At 36.8% G+C, this 19301-nt stretch overlaps 1 protein-coding gene across 2 annotated transcripts in view; it reads left to right on the top strand.

The window, feature by feature from the left end:
* The window catches only part of MED23 (mediator complex subunit 23), a 44133-nt gene extending 25457 nt beyond the window's left edge, over nt 1–18676 (top strand). For both annotated transcript variants that reach the window (XM_019420579.2, XM_019420580.2), the window contains 13 exons: nt 1365–1528; nt 3952–4076; nt 5108–5313; nt 5403–5583; nt 7026–7196; nt 7633–7849; nt 9408–9644; nt 10963–11128; nt 11948–12020; nt 13029–13243; nt 14187–14307; nt 15057–15188; nt 17002–18676. In XM_019420579.2, coding sequence (XP_019276124.1) covers nt 1365–1528; nt 3952–4076; nt 5108–5313; nt 5403–5583; nt 7026–7196; nt 7633–7849; nt 9408–9644; nt 10963–11128; nt 11948–12020; nt 13029–13243; nt 14187–14307; nt 15057–15188; nt 17002–17169 — 2176 coding nt within the window. In that variant the 3' untranslated portion in view covers nt 17170–18676. The remainder of the gene's footprint in view (nt 1–1364; nt 1529–3951; nt 4077–5107; nt 5314–5402; nt 5584–7025; nt 7197–7632; nt 7850–9407; nt 9645–10962; nt 11129–11947; nt 12021–13028; nt 13244–14186; nt 14308–15056; nt 15189–17001) is intronic.
* Nucleotides 18677–19301: the final 625 nt, after the last annotated feature.

The following is a 19301-nucleotide window of genomic DNA, read 5'->3' on the forward strand; positions in this document are numbered from 1 at the left end:
CCTTTAGAATATTGGATTTAGGAGGCGCTTGGGTGGCTCAATCGGTTAAGCGTCAGACTTGGGCTCATGTCATGATCTCACAGTTCGTGGGTTGGAGCCCCGCACTGGACTCTGTGCTGATGGCGCAGAGCCTGGATGGAGCCTGCTTGAGTTCTTTGTCTCCCTCTCTACCCCTCCCTCCCTCCCTCTCTCTCTCTCTCTCTCTCTCTCAAAAATTAAACATTAAAAATATTTAGAATATTGGATTTTTTTTTTATTTTTTTTTTAATTTTTTTTAATGTTTTTTATTTATTTTTGAGACAGAGAGACACAGAGCATGAACGGGGGAGGGGCAGAGAGAGAGGGAGACACAGAATCGGAAGCAGGCTCCAGGCTCTGAGCCATCAGCCCAGAGCCCGACGCGGGGCTTGAACTCGCAGACCGCGAGATCGTGACCTGAGCCGAAGTCGGACGCTTAACCGACTGAGCCACCCAGGCGCCCCTAGAATATTGGATTTAAATATACTTTAGATTATGGTTAAATTGTCATGTCATTTTGATTTTGTTTTAAGTGAAAATATATTTGAGATTTAAAAATATAAATTTTTTTTAAGGGGCACTTGGGTTCTAATTTAGCCCTTTAGAATGGTTGGTTGAGCATCCAACTTCTGCTCAGGTCATGATCATCGTTCAGTTTGTGAGTTCCAGCCCTGCATTGGCCACTCTGCTGTCAGCACCCACCCTGCTTTAGATCCTTTGTCCCTCTCTCTCTCTGCCCCTCCCATGCCTTTGTGCGTGCGCGTTCTCTGAATGAATAAACATTAATAAAATAAAATAAAATTTTTTTAAATATAATTTTTTTAAATAAGAGGCTACTTTAACGTTTATTTATTTTGAGAGACAGAGAGCACAAGCAGGGGAGGGGCAGAGAGAGAGGGAGAGAGACTCCCAAATGGGCTCCATACAGTACAGAGCCCAACGTGGAGCTTGAACCCACAAACTGTGAGATCATGACCTGAGCGGAAATCAAGAGTTGGATGCTTAAGCGACTGAGCCACCCACACACCCCTAAAAAATGTAATTTTTGAAATCCTATATATCCAGGTGAAATTGTTTAGTCCTATAAGCTGCAGGCTATCTTTTTCAAATATGTAAAAAATGTCAGATGGTGTTTGCTATAACATTTGGTATCTCAGGTTTTTAAGACAAAGTTCATTCTTACTCAAAGGAGGAAGGTTTTGTTTTTTTTTAATCAAAGAAGAGGAATTCAAAGTTTGCATATTTTTCAATTGTAATTAACCTAGAACTAGATTCAATTCTATAATTCTGAAATTTTATATGCCACTTAACTTCTTCACATTTCTTTTTGTTCTCTCACCTTTTAGTGTTGAGAGTACCGCACTTAGGCTTATAACAGCATTAGGTAGTTCGGAGGTACAGCCACAGTTCACACGCTTCCTGAGTGATCCCAAAACGGTGCTGTCCGCGGAATCTGAGGAGCTGAACCGAGCCTTGATATTGACCTTAGCTAGAGCAACTCATGTAACAGGTACAGTGAATGTGCGACCATCAATAGGGAAAACAAATGAATTAGAGCGTGCTGTGTCCTTAGCGATTATTAAAGAAGCATCGCAAAAAGACCCTTTTCATATGTTTAAAAAAAAAGTTGTTTTAATACCTTCACCATTTCAATCATTAATGTAGGTTCTTCTGTGTACTATCATTTTTTAACTAGGTTGAGCTTCAGTTTCCAGCCATTTTACATCATTTTTAAATAGTGGTTCTTGACCTTTTTTGTCTCAGGACCACTTAACATTTGTAAATTTTTTTTTAATGTTTACTTTTTCAGAGAGAGAGGGAGACAGAGTGTGAGTGGGGAAGGGGGAGGAGGGGCAGAGAGAGAGGGAGACACACAACCTGAAGCAGGCTCCAGACTCTGAGCTGTCAGCACAGAGCCTGAGGCAGAGCTTGAACTCATGGACTATGAGATCATGACCAGAGCCAAGGTGGAATGTTCAACCGACTGAGCCATCCAGGTACCCCAGGACCATTTCACATTCTTAAAATCATACAAATTCCCAAAGATTTTCCATTTATATGGATTTTATCAACATTTATTATTTTATCAATATTTACCTTATAGATATTAAGATAGATGCTTTTTTAGTATTTGTTTGATTCCCTTAAAAATAATAAACATATATTAACATTCTAATTTTTTATGAAAAATAAATTATATATTCTCTAAAACAAAACTTTAGTGAGAAGAGGTGCCATTTTTTCACATTTTTTACATCTCTCTTTAATATCTGATGTAAAGAAAGCTTTGCTAGATTCTCAGATTTACTTCTGCATTTCACCTATCTCAATATGTTATTTTAGAAATGAAGAAAATATGGCCTCACCCAGATAACAGGTTGGAAAGGAGAGGAGTATTTTAATAGCCTTTCCGATAATTGTGAATATTCTTTGATGTCACACAAAATTGGACAAGTGATGGTTTCTTAAATGTTCGGTGCAATGTAGAATGCAATCCAAAATTCTATCAGTGAACTTTTTTTACTCTATTACATTATAACCCATTGGTCTGTTTTGCACATTTAATGGATTTTTTTAATCCATATTTTGTAGCTTCATGAATTAGTGTTTTGGAAGACATTGGGTCAGTGAATTATATAGATCTTATAAATGTTCACACACTTCATTATACAGTATCATAAAATTACATTTGTTTATATCACTACACATTTCTTTAGGAAAATCTTTAAGTTTTATAAAACTATTAGGTTTATAGTAGTAGATACAAGTTTTCCAAAATTTTGATTTTTCACTTGAAGTGTCAAATTTTATCACTGGCAAAAGATGTGGTCATTTGTTTTCCTTGAAGTAACAGGCTCCCTTTGTTAATTTTCAAGAAATTGTGTGCTTAGTGCCCAAGTCTGAATAACTGTAGTTTTCTGTCAGATGTTCTTTTAAGTAAAAATGGAATTCCATTTTTAAAAAAAGAGCTAATTTCACTCAGTATTCAAATAATTGCACAAGTACTTTTCCTTAAGATACCCATCATACTTTGATGTATAATAGTAGCTAGAACACTATTCATACCTCCGTTTTTATCACACAGAATATTAAAATGAGATGTACTTAAGGGCTGAGATACAGTCTTTTTCACTACTTCAAGGATATTCTTAAGTAAAACTGACTCCTTCTCCCCACCCCTGACCCCCAGCCAAGAGCATAGTGAAGATTACAATGGCTGTTAGTATAGTTTGGTGCCACAGTTTGATTTGTTCTACAGGCCAGCAGTTTTACCTATCATTACCTTTGCACTATTGGTGCACATGTTAACACAGTAAAAAGGTCAATGCTGTCTTATTATAATTATTTTAGTAGTTTTTACCTCATCAAATCCGTGAAAGGATATTGGGGACCCACAGACTCCACAGACCACACTTGGAGAACTGCTGTTTTAAAGAAATAGTTACTGGATTTAGCAGCCTGAAATAACATCTGTGTGGACTATCTTATTTTATATAAATTAACCTTCTTGATTTAGAGAGTTATAGTCTGTAGCTGTTTCAACCACTAGAAAATATAGCTGCTTTTGTAATTATATTTCCTTGGCTCAGTGAAGTGCTGACTCCTTATTGTCAGAGTCAACTACATGAGCATTCGTGGTGGGCCTGTATCACTGTTGTATCATTGGTGCTCTGTAACCTTAAAAAAACTTAGATTGCAATGTCTTTTGTCTTCTTTCCACTAATTGTGTTCTTACTTACTAATGCGATCATTCAAAACACTCACATAGACTAAAAAAACTTAGGTCCTAAGCTGAATGTAACTAGTTAAGCAGTGAGCGTATTGCAGTGAAATTCCTTGGGTGTGCATAATTGTTTGTTGCTTCCTCTGTGATATTTAAGAATTGTGGGTATGATCATTTATATCTCGATTACATTTTTTGTTTATGTTTAGATTTTTTTACAGGCTCTGACTCAATTCAGGGAACTTGGTGTAAAGATATACTTCAGACCATCATGAGTTTTACTCCTCATAATTGGGCATCACACACTCTTAGCTGTTTTCCAGGCCCGCTACAGGTAATCTGGTCTTGAATTACATGTTGAATATGTAAAAATCATTCTTCCATTTAATATATATAAAGTCATTCTTTCCCATTTAGTGTTGTACTAGAGACTTTGTTTTAGTGATATCCAAAGGAAATTAGCTTTTATTTCTTTTTCAAAAAATCTTTGCTATTCCAAGTGTCTTGACTTGTTCCTTGTCGTACTCTAGGACTGTATATATTCTTAAAAATTTAATTATGATCTCATATTATTAACAGTTTTACAATCTTGTGAGAATTAACACATTACCTAAAAAATTCTTTCTCTTAGAACTGAAATGGGGAGAAATACAAGTTAATGGAGCTGCACAGAATACACATTGGTGCACTTGACTGAATTTTTTCTTAATCACACAGAGAGAAAAACTATAAGCTTGGCTTTTATAATATGGAGAAAAGAAAACTTCATCTGTCCTCTACTTTGCAAAGAAAAGTTTAAGCATAATGAACATCTGCTTTCTATAACTTCTAATAGGGCTAAAGCATTAGTTCTCAAATTTACCAGAATCACCTAGAGGGCTTGTTCGGATACCGACTGCTGGGCCCTAGGGGCAGAACTTCCAATTCAGTAGGTCTGGAATGGGGTCCAAGACTGCATTTCTTACAGGTCCCAGGTGGTGTCATTACTGATGGTCTGAGACCCATTTGGCTGTGTAATAGATTTTCCTTACAGAGATGCTAAAATATGTAACCAAAGGATACATAAATTTCTTTTTTTTTTTTCTTTTTAATGATGAACAGAAGTATCAACAGATGATTGAAGAAGCTTTGAATTCAGGCTTGCTTGGAATTTCTGTTTAGGAAATCTAGAAAGGGAATCTTAGAGATACCAAATTAAGCCTGTGTATTTTCCCATTATAGAAATTCAAGGCTTGATTACTAAGTTGCTTGAGGTTGCCTAGAGTTTATTAGTGTCATAATCAAGCCTAGAACTGGCTTCTTAACTCTGTAGCCAGTGTTCTTTCTAGTATAACCCTTGAAGTAAACTTCTCATCTTCCTTTTAGGCATTCTTCAAACAAAATAACGTACCTCAGGAAAGCCGTTTTAATCTGAAAAAAAATGTGGAAGAGGAGTATAGGAAGTGGAAGTCGATGACCAATGAAAATGACATCATTACCCACTTTTCTATGCAAGGCTCTCCTCCTCTCTTCCTTTGTCTTCTCTGGAAAATGCTCTTGGAAACAGATCATATAAATCAGATTGGCTATAGGTAAGCCAAAAACCTAGATCTGCATTCCATTTGACAATCCATTATTACCATACAGCAATATAACTTATTTTTTACTCTCTGATTTCCAGAGTATTAGAAAGAATTGGAGCCAGGGCCTTGGTTGCCCATGTGAGAACATTTGCAGATTTCCTAGTATATGAGTTCTCTACATCAGCTGGGGGTCAGCAACTCAACAAATGCATTGAAATTCTTAATGACATGGTATGGAAGTACAACATTGTTACATTGGACAGATTAATTCTCTGCCTGGTAAGAATATGCTTACTTAGGAATAAGTTTCCAAGCCGCCTCATTCTGTTTTGGATCAGTGTGTGTGACTGATAGACCTTGTGCTGATCAAACTATATTGCCTATAATCAAGTCTTACTATCAATTCCCTAAGGAACTAGAGATTTCCCAGTGTATTTATTCATTCATTCATTCAGTAAGCATGTATTGAATATCTGCTATGTTTGATGCACAGAAAGTATAGAAGTAAGTAAGACAGACATGATCCTGATCTTGTGATGCTGTGAAAGTATAAACAGTTAGTTAAACCCTGAGTTGATTCCCAAAGGCTCCCACTAGAGGCAGGAGTGGTAAAAAGCCATCGTATTTCTTTGCAGAGTGTTAATAATCATTTCTGTACACTTTGGTAGCCACAGTCAGAACTGAATGTTTCACATAGCCACCCAATATTCCTCAAATTATTTTTTTCTCAACTTTGATGTCTATTTCAGCAAAAAACTTTTAAAAATTTTTTTTAACATTTATTTATTTATTTTTGAGAGAGAGAGACAGGGCGTGAGCCGGGAAGGGGCAGAGGGAGAGGGAGACACAGAATCCGAAGCAGGCTCCAGGCTCTGAGCTGTCAGCACAGAGCCCTATGTGGGACTCAAACTCACGAACCGTGAGATCATGAGCTGAGCTGAAGTTGGATGTTTAATTGACTAAGCCATGCAGGCACCCCTATTTCAGCAAGATTTTAAGAGAAGACACTGAATAAGGCTGGAAAATACTTATTTTTTTTAACACTGTAGTGTTGGGGCACCTGGGTGGCTCAGTTGGTTAAGTGTCCGACTTCGGCTCAGGTCATGATCTCATGCTTCATGAGTTTAAGACCCACGTCGGGCTCTGTGCTGACAGCTCAGAGCTTAGAGCCTGCTTCGGATTCTGTGTCTCCATCTCTCTCTGCCTGTCCCTCAATCACTCTGTCTCTCTCTCTCTCTCTCAAAAATAAATAAACATTAAAAAAAATACTGCAGTGTTGATATTTGGGGTGGCTTAGTTGGTTAACATTAACCTCTTAGCTGCAGAACATAAATATGGTTATGATATAGTAGGGGAAGTAAGCTAAGTCTATAAATCAATAAGATAGAAGGATCAGATAGAGGTGTGAGTGAGGAAAATATCGCCAGGCAGTAATGAGAGCACATCTACCCAGGTGATATATCTTGAAAAATGGGTTAAATTTCAACAAAAGAAAAAAGAGTGATACTTTAGACAGAAGGAATGGTGAGAACCAAAAATGAGTAAGAAAGTTAAATGCGCTTAGGGAATTCTGAACAGTTGGTTAGGGGTAGACTCCACATATGTTGAAACTGTAATGATAGTGAGGTATTACTATATTCCAATTTAGACTATCTAGTGGAGGGGCCATGCTTTTGCACAGGTCAGACATTTTAATATCATTTTTCTGTTTTTCTCCAAAGGCCATGCGTAGTCATGAAGGAAATGAAGCCCAGGTTTGTTATTTCATAATTCAGTTGCTGTTACTCAAACCAAATGATTTTAGAAATCGAGTGAGTGACTTCGTGAAGGAAAATTCTCCAGAGCACTGGCTACAGAACGACTGGCACACCAAGCACATGAATTATCACAAGGTACTCATTCAAATCAGTGCTTCTGTGACTCCTTCTTAAGCCAGACTTAGGTATTTGGCTAATTGATTTGGCTGTTTTCTCTGTGGTTCCACTGTTTTCTCTCTAATCTGTACAGAAGTAACTTAGCTCTCTAAACTTCCTCGAGGTTCTAGAATATCTCTACCGTTAAGAATATATTGAAACTGCAATTTTAGTAGATGTGAGTACTTACATACAAAATGAAAGGGTTATCACAAATTTTCTATACATAAATCTTTTTCGATATACCTTTGGGATAATAGAGATTTTTGTCAAGTGAAGGACTCTAGATTTCATTGCGCTGCAAAACAAAAATGTTTTCATATTCTTTTAAAAATGACAAGTTTATTTAGCTCTATTTTTTAAGAGAATTTAAAAAAAGATGTCCTAAACATTTCCCATTTTCTCACTTCCACAGAAGTACCCCGAGAAACTGTATTTTGAGGGCCTCGCGGAGCAGGTCGACCCTCCTGTGCAGATTCAGTCTCCCTACCTCCCCATCTATTTTGGAAATGTGTGTCTTCGATTTCTCCCAGTATTTGATATAGTAATCCACAGGTTTTTAGAGCTGCTTCCAGTTTCCAAGTCACTGGAGACTCTACTAGATCACCTTGGTGGCTTATATAAATTTCATGGTGAGCTTTTTCAAATTTTAATTGTTTTTCAAAAAAAATGTTTTGGGAGTAAGTGCTATATAGTGATGCCATGAAGTATAAAGTAGGTGACATAACAATATGAATAGGTAGGTCATAGCAGATGTACTAAATAGCAGAAATAAAAGTGATATGCAGGAGAGGCCCCCTTTTACATAGTGTGTGGTTAATTGCCAAATGTGTAGGGAAAGAGAAGCGTTATGAGTTCAGAGCAGACTGATGTTACTGTGAACTAAAGGGTCTTGGCAGGCTTCCTGGATGATAGGATTTGAGCTGTGATGTATGTGATTTATCTAAACAGGAAGAAGAGAACATTCTAGGCAGAAGGAATCTTTTGGAAAAATCACAGCATTTTAACAACAGTGTCCTCATCGGCTAACTTGAGAATTTAAACATTGTACCCGACAATGTAGATCACCTTTGCCAGGCTCAGAAGTTTTGATTTTATAACATGCAGATAATCAAGAGTCAACTAGATGTTATTGAGTAAGGTCATGGCATAGAGAGCATTATTTTAGAAAGTTAAATCTAGTTGTAGTCAGTAGCATGTTTTGGAAGGAGGAAGCCATTTCAAAAACTTAACGTCAAAAAATTTCAGGTGTAGGATTAGTATCTAAACAACTGTAATGGCATTGGGAATGCGAAAGAAGGGACAGATAGTCCAGGGAGAAGGAACAGGCCTTGACTGCTGCTTGTAGGGAGAATATAGAAAGAAAAGAAGAGAACTACAAAGTTTGAAACCATGTGACTAGAGAATGGTGGAGTCAGTGACAGGAGCATGAAAGTCCTAGAGCAGCCACTGTGGGGACAAAGTATATTTCTCTGGGGTGGCGGGGTGGGGGGCAGTTCTTCTTAGTCCTTTATCTAAGATGTTTTCCTCCTAACCAGAAGTCTGAATTGCATGTTAGCATTACAGAGTAAGTATGAAGTTCAAGTGAGCATTCCTGTAAAAACATTTTGTTTTTGTTTTTGTTTTTTTGGATTAGGTAACATGCGCATGGTAGAGAAGGGTACGCAGGGAAGAATAGTTAGTCCCATCCCTGATCTCCAGCTAGCCAGTTTCTTTCTCTGTGGGCAACGACTGTTACCAGTTCCTTGTGCTTCCTTCCTTAGCTATTGTGTAGTTAGGGTTGTTTTTTTTTTTTCCCCCACAAATAATATATAATACACACATTGTTCTGCACCTTGTTTTAATACCTGTATAGTGTGTTAGGATGGATTATTTTTATCAGTGCATAAAAAGCCCATTAATCCGTACATGCCATGATTTACCCTGTTTTTGACCATTGAGGCTCTTCTGATCTTTTTGCTAGTATCAACAGCGCCACAGCAGTTATTCATTTACATACCATGTATATATTATTCGAAGCCTTCTGCCTTGTTTTGAAATAAAAATATTCATCGTACGCAACTTCCCAGCATGTGAAATAGTTTCATTGGCTTCTGAGCTATCTTTTGGTAATCTTGAACACAGAGGGTTAGTTTTTCACAGTTGTTGGTAACTGGATAAACTTCGTGATGATTGTTTTCTTCTTGGCAGATCGGCCAGTGACTTATTTGTATAATACTCTGCACTATTATGAAATGCACCTGAGAGACCGCCCACATCTCAAGCGAAAACTTGTCCATGCCATCATTGGCTCACTCAAGGATAATCGACCCCAAGGCTGGTGTCTAAGTGACACGTACCTGAAGTGTGGCATGAATGCACGAGAAGAAAATCCTTGGATCCCTGATGACTCCTACTATTGCAGATTGATTGGCAGACTAGTAGATAATATCCTTTTCATTGTGATTTTTCCAGACCTTTCAGAAATAACTATATGTTGATTTGTGAGGACACATACTACCTTTTCGAGGTAATATATATTTTTTTAAGTTTATTTATTCATTTTGAGAGAGACAGAGACAGCACGAGCTGGAGAGGGGCAGAGAGAGAGGGACTGACAGAATCCCAAGCAGGCGCCCCGCTGTCAGCACAGAGCCCAACACAGGGCTCAAACTCACAAACTGTGAGATCATGACCCAAGCCAAAACCAAGAGTCGGATGCTTAATGACTGAGCCACCCAGGCACCCCTCAAGGTAATATTTTTATACATGCCAAGGCTTCAATTCTTTTAAGATTATTTTTGTTTTTACTTTTGTAAAGGTTTTGACATCTTAAATTAGCAACATCAACTTAGCTGCCAAATAGGCAGAAATTCACTCCATTAAAATTTAAATCTTAAAAACAGACCTTACAAGATTTGTTTCAAAGAAAAAAAAATTGATCTCCAAAAAAATATACTATGTATTGTAGTAAATGCATCTGTTTGCTACTGGAGAATATAGAATTTTGTTACTTTACTTTATTATTTTTTTAATATGAAATGTATTGTCAAATTGGTTTCCATACAACACCCAGTGCTCATCCCAACAGGTCCCCTCCTCAATGCCCATCACCCACTTTCCCCTCCCTCCCACCCCTAGAATTTTGTTGCTTTAAACAAATCCTTGGATGCTTTTAAAATATATTAATAGATAATAATAAAACTTGTTTTTCCCTCCTTTTTAATGAAAAAGCTGATTTACTTATATTTTTATTTCTTTTTTTGATTTCATGTTTTAAGTTATAAGCACACTATGTTTAATATGTTTGTATACCATATCACTATTTACTAGGTAGAGCAATTTTACGTAAATGGGCACGATTTATTTTCTTACACAAAGAGATTTATTTCCTGAAGTAAAAGAATTACTCATTATAATGTTCTTACTACCTGCTTTACAACTATTGAAAGAAATAGGTAGATGAAGCCTAGGGCTACTTTGGTTGCATCTATGGCTGTCATGTCACAGTTATAAAAGCACACCTATAGAAGACCAGCTATTTCTACCTTGTGATTATGCATTTCAGTTATGTCAAACGTATTAGTGTATTTGGTTCATGGTATTTGCCTCTTAATTTCTGCTCACTTATTGAGGCCTCATAATCATAAATTGATAATCAAATGAGATGCTTACATGTGAAACATTGGAAAACTGTAAAGCACTCTACAAATATGAGCCATTAATTTCAAAACAAGCAAACAGTTATTGCTTTAATCATCTGCACCGATGGCTGGCAAATCTCCCGGTCCATTCCCAAACTGCGACTGGAGATTCAATGAGTTTCCCAACCCAGCTGCCCATGCACTGCATGTTACTTGTGTGGAGCTCATGGCCTTGGCCGTTTCAGGTGAAGATGTTGGAAATGCTCTTCTAAATGTCGTCCTGAAAAGGTGTGTATCCTGTTTCATGCAGTAAGATTCATTGTTTTTTGTAAAGAGAATGATATTTTATTAGGAGCTGTTAGACAAATCTGTTGTCCCAAGGCTGATGCACTTGGGACGGTAACTGTCTTTTGGTCCCAGATTTTGTCTTTGTGATATAGATATAATGGAGGGAGCCCTGGACAGGGTCAGAAGACCTGGGTTTGTTCCCACGTCTACTATTTTTTTTTTAATTAAAAACAAAATTTTTTTTTTTTAACATTTATTCATTTTCTAGAGAGACAGAGCACAAGTGGGGGAGGGGCAGAGAGAGGGAGACACAGAATCTGAAGCAGGCTCCAGGCTCTGAGCTGTCAGCACAGAACCTGACACAGGGTTCGAACTCACAGACAGCGAGATCTTGACCTGAGCCAAAGTCAGACGCTTAACCAACTGAGCCACTCAGGCGCCCCCCACCCCAACCTCTACTCTTTAGTAGCTGTTTGACATTTAAGTTAGGAATAAGGTTATCATCTCACTAAAGATAATCTTTCAAGATTCCTTTCTTGAAGATCAGCATGAAGTGGGGGATAATGATTGGAGAAGTGGAAATAAGTGGCAATAGTCTTAACATCCCAGCAACCGCTGTTAAAGGAGACAACCAAAAAAAAAAGCTTTTGGATATTTAAATTTTTACTCAATGAAAATCCATTGTAGTTTTATTGGAGTAGATCAGTTGTTAGCCCCAATTTATATATGTTGTCAAAATAAGATCCATTATTAACCGTACAAGGGTGTTTTTGTAATTTCACATTTTTCATATTTTTCTTCTGTTTTCTTCACTTATAGTCAGCCTTTAGTGCCAAGAGAGAATATTACAGCATGGATGAATGCAATTGGACTCATCATCACTGCACTGCCAGTGAGTTAATCATTTTGATTTGTACCAGAATACAGTTGTTCCCTGTCAGCCAAAAGAATAAGATGCATGGGAAAAAAAAAAAAAAAAAAAAAGATGCATGTAAGATGCCCTTGTATAAGGACGTCATGCAATTAAGGAAGTGGTTCATATTTTTCAAGTTTTCATATCATTGTTGCTTCAGACACCTACAGTGACTATTTCGTTTGCCTTCTTCAGATCTAAAAATCTGCCTGACCAATGGGTCTCGGTATCCTTTGTCTGACCAACTTTAGTTCTTACATTATCTATCCAACCTTAGTTCTGATCTGCTTTTGACCACTTAACATGCTACATATCTAGAGCCTTTCACTCATGCAAATAACACTTGTTGAGATATGTCTGAGGTACTTCTGATGTGTTATAGAATGAGACATTATGCAGAGCCCATCTTCCTTCTGTCAGCTTCTCTGAAGCCTGTTCATTCTTTGCCAGCTTAGGTTCTGCTTCTTCAGTGAACCCTTCCTGGACCTCCCCTCATGTGAAGTCTCCCTTCTGTGACCTCACATGTGTCTGCTTAGCACTATTCAGTTGTCTATTGTGATACCTTTTGATGTCAATGACATTATCTAACTCTGTGCTCTCCAAACTTGTTTGATTATGCACCTCTATGAATCATTTTTTCCTTGCACACCTCCAAAATATCTATATTTATCTGTGAGTTATATATGTGTACCAGTGTTGTCTGTATAATAGGTATTGGTAAGGGCAATTTTCCATACACTAGTATCAGATACTAGCCCTCTAACTCACAGACACTTATCCCCAGGTTCTTAACTGTATTTGACTTACTGTGAAACCACTCACTTTTGATTTCAAAATCTCCATTACACAAAAACACAAGCTAGATAAGTAAAAAATTTTAAAGAATGAGAATGTGCCATTATGTTAGGCTTTGGAGTGGAATATTAGAAATGGGGTGGAATACTGGATAAGTGATCATTTTCATCAGGCTTTCCTCTCATTTTAAAGGAGCCATATTGGATTGTTCTTCATGATCGAATTGTGAGTGTTATCAGCAGTCCCAGCTTGACCTCTGAGTCAGAGTGGGTTGGCTATCCATTCCGCCTCTTTGATTTCACTGCTTGTCATCAGTCCTACTCCGAGATGAGCTGCAGCTATACATTAGCTCTCGCACATGCTGTGTGGCACCATTCCAGCATTGGGCAACTTTCTCTCATTCCCAAGTAGGTATTATGATTTCTTAAATAAATTGGACTCTTTTTGTTTTGTGTGTTTTTTAACTCATTTACACATGAGGTATGCATCTCATTCAATAGAACAACTTGCAAAGTGAATTTTAATTACATAGAGTTTCTAAATAATGAGGAAGCTCTTTAATTTCAGAATTTTCTGTAAAAATTAATTTGTATATGCAAGAAATAACCTGATATCTAGTTTTCCATCACAGTTTCAGGAGACTTCGTCAAATGCATGCTTTTTCCAGAATATATCTCACAAGTTGTATTTTGAACTGTATAACTCATATTAGCCTGTTTTCTGATTATTTTTTCTTGACTATACAATTGGTATTACTTAAATTCACATTTCTTGAGTATGGCATTTATATTAGATTGGCCATTCTCTTTTTATTTCAGATACATGTTTTTCTACTATTCAAAAGTAGAACATTACTGTGAAACCTTCCATAAGCCAAAATGGCGTAAAGTGAAGCATATCCCACTCTTTCTAAAAGTTCATGTTATGCCACTTCGCTTTTATGGAAGACCTATATTAGTACCTATTTTTGCAAACCAAAAGAAGACCAAAGAGAATTTTTGCTTTTACGAAAAAAAAAAACCATCACTATAATAATGTAGGTCTTTTGTAAAAGCTAAGTGGCATGATGCAAACTTTCAGAAAGCACTCAGGGGATCCGGGGGTACCTGTAATTCCCCTCTGTCACTCAGTAATTGTACTGTTGAGAATGACTCCTAAATCTGAAGTAATTTATTTTGATAATCAAATGAAAATAATAGCCAGTGAGAAATGTAAGATTAATTAGAAAGAGAAACTTTAAAAAATATTACAAATTTTACAAAGGCTTGGGTAGGCTACATCAACAAAGTTCAAATAATTCAAATGATTTAAAGTCACAGGAAATTTTTATTTTTAATCTTCGAATTTTAGGTTTCTCACTGAAGTCCTTCTTCCTATAGTGAAAACTGAATTCCAGTTGCTTTATGTGTATCATCTTGTGGGACCATTTTTACAAAGATTTCAGCAAGAGAGAACTCGATGTATGATAGAGGTAAAATATAATCTGGCTTTTCTGTGATAAGATTAAGTCCTAAAAGATCTATGTAAGTTTATTTCCCAGTGTTTTCCAACCTGCATATCGTAACCATTAGTAGTGAAATTAGTTTAATAGGCTCTAAAAGCAATTTTAGAGGATTTAGCGTGCCTGTAACTTAGAATGCGTATAATGAGTTTGGTGCGGGATGTACTGAATTGGAAATATAGGGGAAATAACCATTATCAAGCTTGAGAAGAAAGTTAAGATGGAGAAGTGCATTTGAGAGCCTGCACTATAGTGCAGAGGAATTGATTAAAATCATGGAAATGGATGAAGTCAGTCAGTCTTACAAGAGTATAGAGAAAAGAAAATGAGACAGGAATAGAACCTTAAAGTATGAGCCACCAAATGGAACTAAGAAGGTACAATCTGAAGTATCTCTGAGACTGTGGTTATCTCAGACACTGAGAAGTGGTTTCTACAAAAGAGATTGTCTACCTCTTAATTTTAAGCGACATTCCTGAGTTACGAAGAGAAACTACGTTTAAGCCCTGTTGGGGGGGGGAGTTTTGTAGCACTCTGGATTCCATTATTAATGCAGACCGTATATATCCCATGCACATAGAGGTTTGTATGGTCAGCGACAATTCTTCAACAAACATGTTATCCCTCTGTGTTTGTCTTGTAATGGAGTCCAGCTGCATCATTCTAAATTACTGAATATTTTTGCCCATTTAAGTAATTTTATATTATTTGTTAAATAGATCGGTGTGGCATTTTATGACATGTTGCTGAATGTAGACCAGTGCAGCGCCCACTTAAATTACATGGACCCCATCTGTGACTTCCTGTATCATATGAAGTATATGTTTACTGGTGACAGTGTAAAAGAACAAGTAAGTTAACTTTATCTTTTAATGATGTTTAGTTTAGACAACTTGACTATGTGATGATATACTTTTGTTTGAGATTTTTAAATTTTTTTCTTTTAAGAGGAGAAGGCTGATGTTATTAGACCTTTTTAGGCTATATGAACACATTATTCTGCACGTATAAAGTAATAGTAAATACATGTTATCATTTCTCAAACTTTCCCCCCTTGATATTTGCAGCAGGGCATCTGAAAAAGACCGAGGTTGTTGATTAATAGTAATCTCATTAGAAAGAAACAGTATGGTATGACTACTTTTTGAAAAGACCAGGGAGGTGTGGTGTAAAGAGTAAAGGAGGTCCTGCTTTTCCCCCACAGTGATTAGGGTACACTCTGGGGACATTGGACATATTGCAGCATGACTAGAAAACTGAAGCCAGGGGGATCACGAGAATAATTCGGAAAGGGTATTTGAAGGAACTGGAGGAACTTAACATGAATTGTCAAAGTCCCAGGGAATTGTTCATGTTCTCACTATTTGGAGGATTGCCATTTGGAATAGGCATTAGATTTGTTCTGTGTCACTTCAAAGGGCACACAAACTCCAGTGAAGTTAAAGGGAAGCACGTTCTGAGTCAACATATAAAGAGCTACTTTCTAGTAAAGTCACTGGAAAGTGGCAAGGACGTCCTTGAATCAGAACTGAGTTTCCTTATCTGTAGGAAACAGAATCTTGGCTCTTTTAGAAGGATGGAGGTAGGGCAGGTAGGTGAAGGCAGGTGAACTCCTCTCCATACCTTAATGTTATTCTTTCTCTGGTAGGAAAGGAAGGTAAGTTGATATATAAACACATGAATCCTAGTCTACTGGATTGTTTCCTTGGACCTAGGGACATGGGGTAGGGAGGATGTTGATTCCTTTATGCCTCAGCAAGATTGTCAAGGAGATTTGAGTGGGAACCAATACAGAAATGTTTTATTTAGCATATCCTTTATATTTAGGCCTGAAAAATATGTATATTTGGGACACCAGGGAATACAGAAAGGAAAAATTATTAATGGGCTGATTTTTCCTGGTAAGATCAAAGAGCATTTGAATGAAGCTAAGAAAGCCATGGAACTGCTTGATGTTTTTATTTCGAAGTAAAAGTAGATTTTTTTTTTTAAGTTTATTTCTTTATTTATTTTGAGAGAGGGTGTGAGCACGGGAGGGGGAGAGACACGGAGAGAGAGAGAATCCCAAGTAGGCCCCATGCTGTCAGCTCAGAGCCCGATGGTGGGGCTTGATCCCACAAACCGTGAGATCATGACCTGAGGCAAAACCAAAGTTGGAGGCCCCTAAGTAAAAGCAGATATAATGTTATTTTGTTTCAATTCCAAGTATAAATCAAAACCAAAAAATTAGCTGTGTTGATAAATGTTACAGATAGAAGTTATTCAAAGAACTTCAAAGTATAATCATGCCTCACGCTTCTGTGATGGTGGCATTTTAAAAGGATGAAGAACGCGTAATGTACGCTATACTAGCTTTTGACAGTGAGATGACTGGCTAGCTAGGGAAGTGGGTATGTTTTTGTAAGTGTATGCATGTATAGAGATATGCACACACACATATACACACATATATAACATATAATGTGTGTGAGGGCGAATGCAGTTTTTTCCTCGTGTACGAGAATTTTATTTGCTTTTGTTAAAACCTGAAACACATAAGAAACTCTTCATCCAGCCCACTCTACTCCCTAGTTTATCATCTCCAGATAGGCATAAGTCACTTCTTTCAAGGTGGGAAATTGAAGTTCTCTGGTTAAAATATTTTTTAATGTGTTTATTTCGCAGGTAGAGAAGATTATCTGTAACTTAAAACCAGCTTTAAAACTCCGTCTTCGATTCATCACACACATTAGCAAGATGGAACCAGCTGCAGTGCCCCCACAAGCCATAAATAGTGGGTCTCCAGCACCTCAGTCTAATCAGGTGCCAGTGTCTTTACCGGTCACTCAGTGAGGGCAGGGTGTACCGCGGTGAAAAGGAAGACACATCTGTCTTTGGAAGTGGACTCAAATCTATTAAATCTGAACATGATCCTGCTACATAGAGAGAGATACAGTAGAAGCAGTGATGTTCAGATTGTTTTATTTTGATTCAAATGATGAATCTGTTGATACTTTACAACTCCCATCTCCCTACCGGTATTTTTGTCTCTAAGAGATAAACTACATGTTGCTCATATCCATCACAATTTATTAGAGCTACCTAGGAATACTGAGGTATCTATGATCAAATGACTCTTACTAGATCCTTTCGATCTTTCCTATCTAGTCCCCGGTTTTATTTTTAATTTTTATTATTAATGACTTCTGCTTTCAAATACATTGTTTTAAAGGCAACACACATGTGAAATAGTTATTACAAATCATTTTATACATAAATCTATCTTGGTGTATCTTTGGGATAGGAGATTTTTGTCAAGTAAGGGACTCGAATTTTCACTTCATTGCAGGAGCAAACACAGTTTCCTATTCTTTTAAAAATGGCTTAAAATTTTTACCATAGATTTCCAAAGAAATGGGCTAACATTTCTATTAAGGCAGATTGGCAAGTTTTTGCTTTTGCTATGGACTTGAACTTACTGTATGAAATGAGTTTCAAAGCCATGTAAAAAAATAACACAGAAAGGCATAAACTTAATAAAATAATACTTAAATGGTGATTCTCCAATCTCTGTTTCTAAAAGTAAATTAATTGCTTTTCCAGGTTGACACTCTCACCTGGCCAATGATGTGATTCTTTAAGTTTTTATACTCTTGAAATTCTTAAGTTAATGTATTTTTAATTATAGCATACATTGTGGTTCTTTATGGTTTATCAGATTTTAAGAGGCAAACTTAATTTGGGGAGGATGGGGCAATGGCGTTAAGATTGTAAGATTTGAAAATAATTAGTAAAATCTGTTGAATGAGCAAACCGTCTGATTAATTACTCAGTCTGAACGGGTGTCTGCTGTGTTCCAGGCAGTATGCTGGCTAGGTTGTAACAAGAGAACTGGGCTGTTTCTACAGGTTGTACACTGCATTTGGTGACTGACACTGACCTAATAAACTGTAGTTTACTCTCATTTATTTTCTCCACTTTCCTGACATTGACCTAGGAACTAAGAGTTACTGATTTTTTTTTTAAGGAATCAGAAATGTGGCCAACTCTATTTTAGATTTTTATTTCTGAATACATTTCTCTTAGATCTCTCCTTGTGGTTCATATTATTGTAATCACTACATCTTTATTTGCCATGCAAGTCTGGCTTAAAATGTATGTAATGGTATAAGTAATTTTTCTAGGTTAATAATTTCCTTAAAATTCTCCAGAAATGTTATGCTAGAAATGATTTCAAGTGTTCCCTTTGGCATAGTTTCACTTACTCTTACTGACTTGAAGAATATATTGCTTTGAGATCCTAGAATGGAATAATTGTGACTCTGGTATTACACAAACAGAATAAAGGAAGTGAAAATCAGTGTGACTGTCTCAAGGACAAATACATTCCAGTTAATTTATTAAAAATTCCATTTGTTTCCTCTCTAGCTAAAAATAAGGGGATATGATTTTCCCAAAATAGGCTTTTAAAAGAATTGTTAATCAGAGACAATAGAAGAAGATAGAAGCTTTATTTGGGTTTAGAATGCACCTGAGGGAAAAACATCGCCTTTATATTCATTTCATCCTCAAAGTTTTTCTTTTTGAAAATGAATAGTAATCTAGAGTGGCTCTGTCCCATAGGACTTTCTGCAGTGGTGGAAATATTCTGTATCTGTGCTGTCCAGTACAAGACTCAGAAGGTCCGTGTACTGAGCACCTGAAGTGTAGAGCTGCATTTTTAATTTTATTAAGCTTTAAATAATTTAAATAACCCCACGTGGCTATTGTATTGAACATTATACTTTACAGTAAGATGTATCATAATTGCTTTGACCTAAAAGTAATTCAGTAAAATACGTATCTGACAGAGTCTATAATGTCAACAGTTAGATTTAAAATTCTGGATTGCTTGTGAAAAATCAGGTGATAGGGGCTCTTTAACACATAGCTGTTACAACAACAATAAAAATCCTTTCATGGGACCTGCTTCATCACAGAGTCCA

Source organism: Panthera pardus, unplaced genomic scaffold (genome assembly GCF_024362965.1).
Source record: "Panthera pardus isolate Hobbes unplaced genomic scaffold, ASM2436296v1 HiC_scaffold_17, whole genome shotgun sequence".
Taxonomy (NCBI): Eukaryota; Metazoa; Chordata; class Mammalia; order Carnivora; family Felidae; genus Panthera; species Panthera pardus.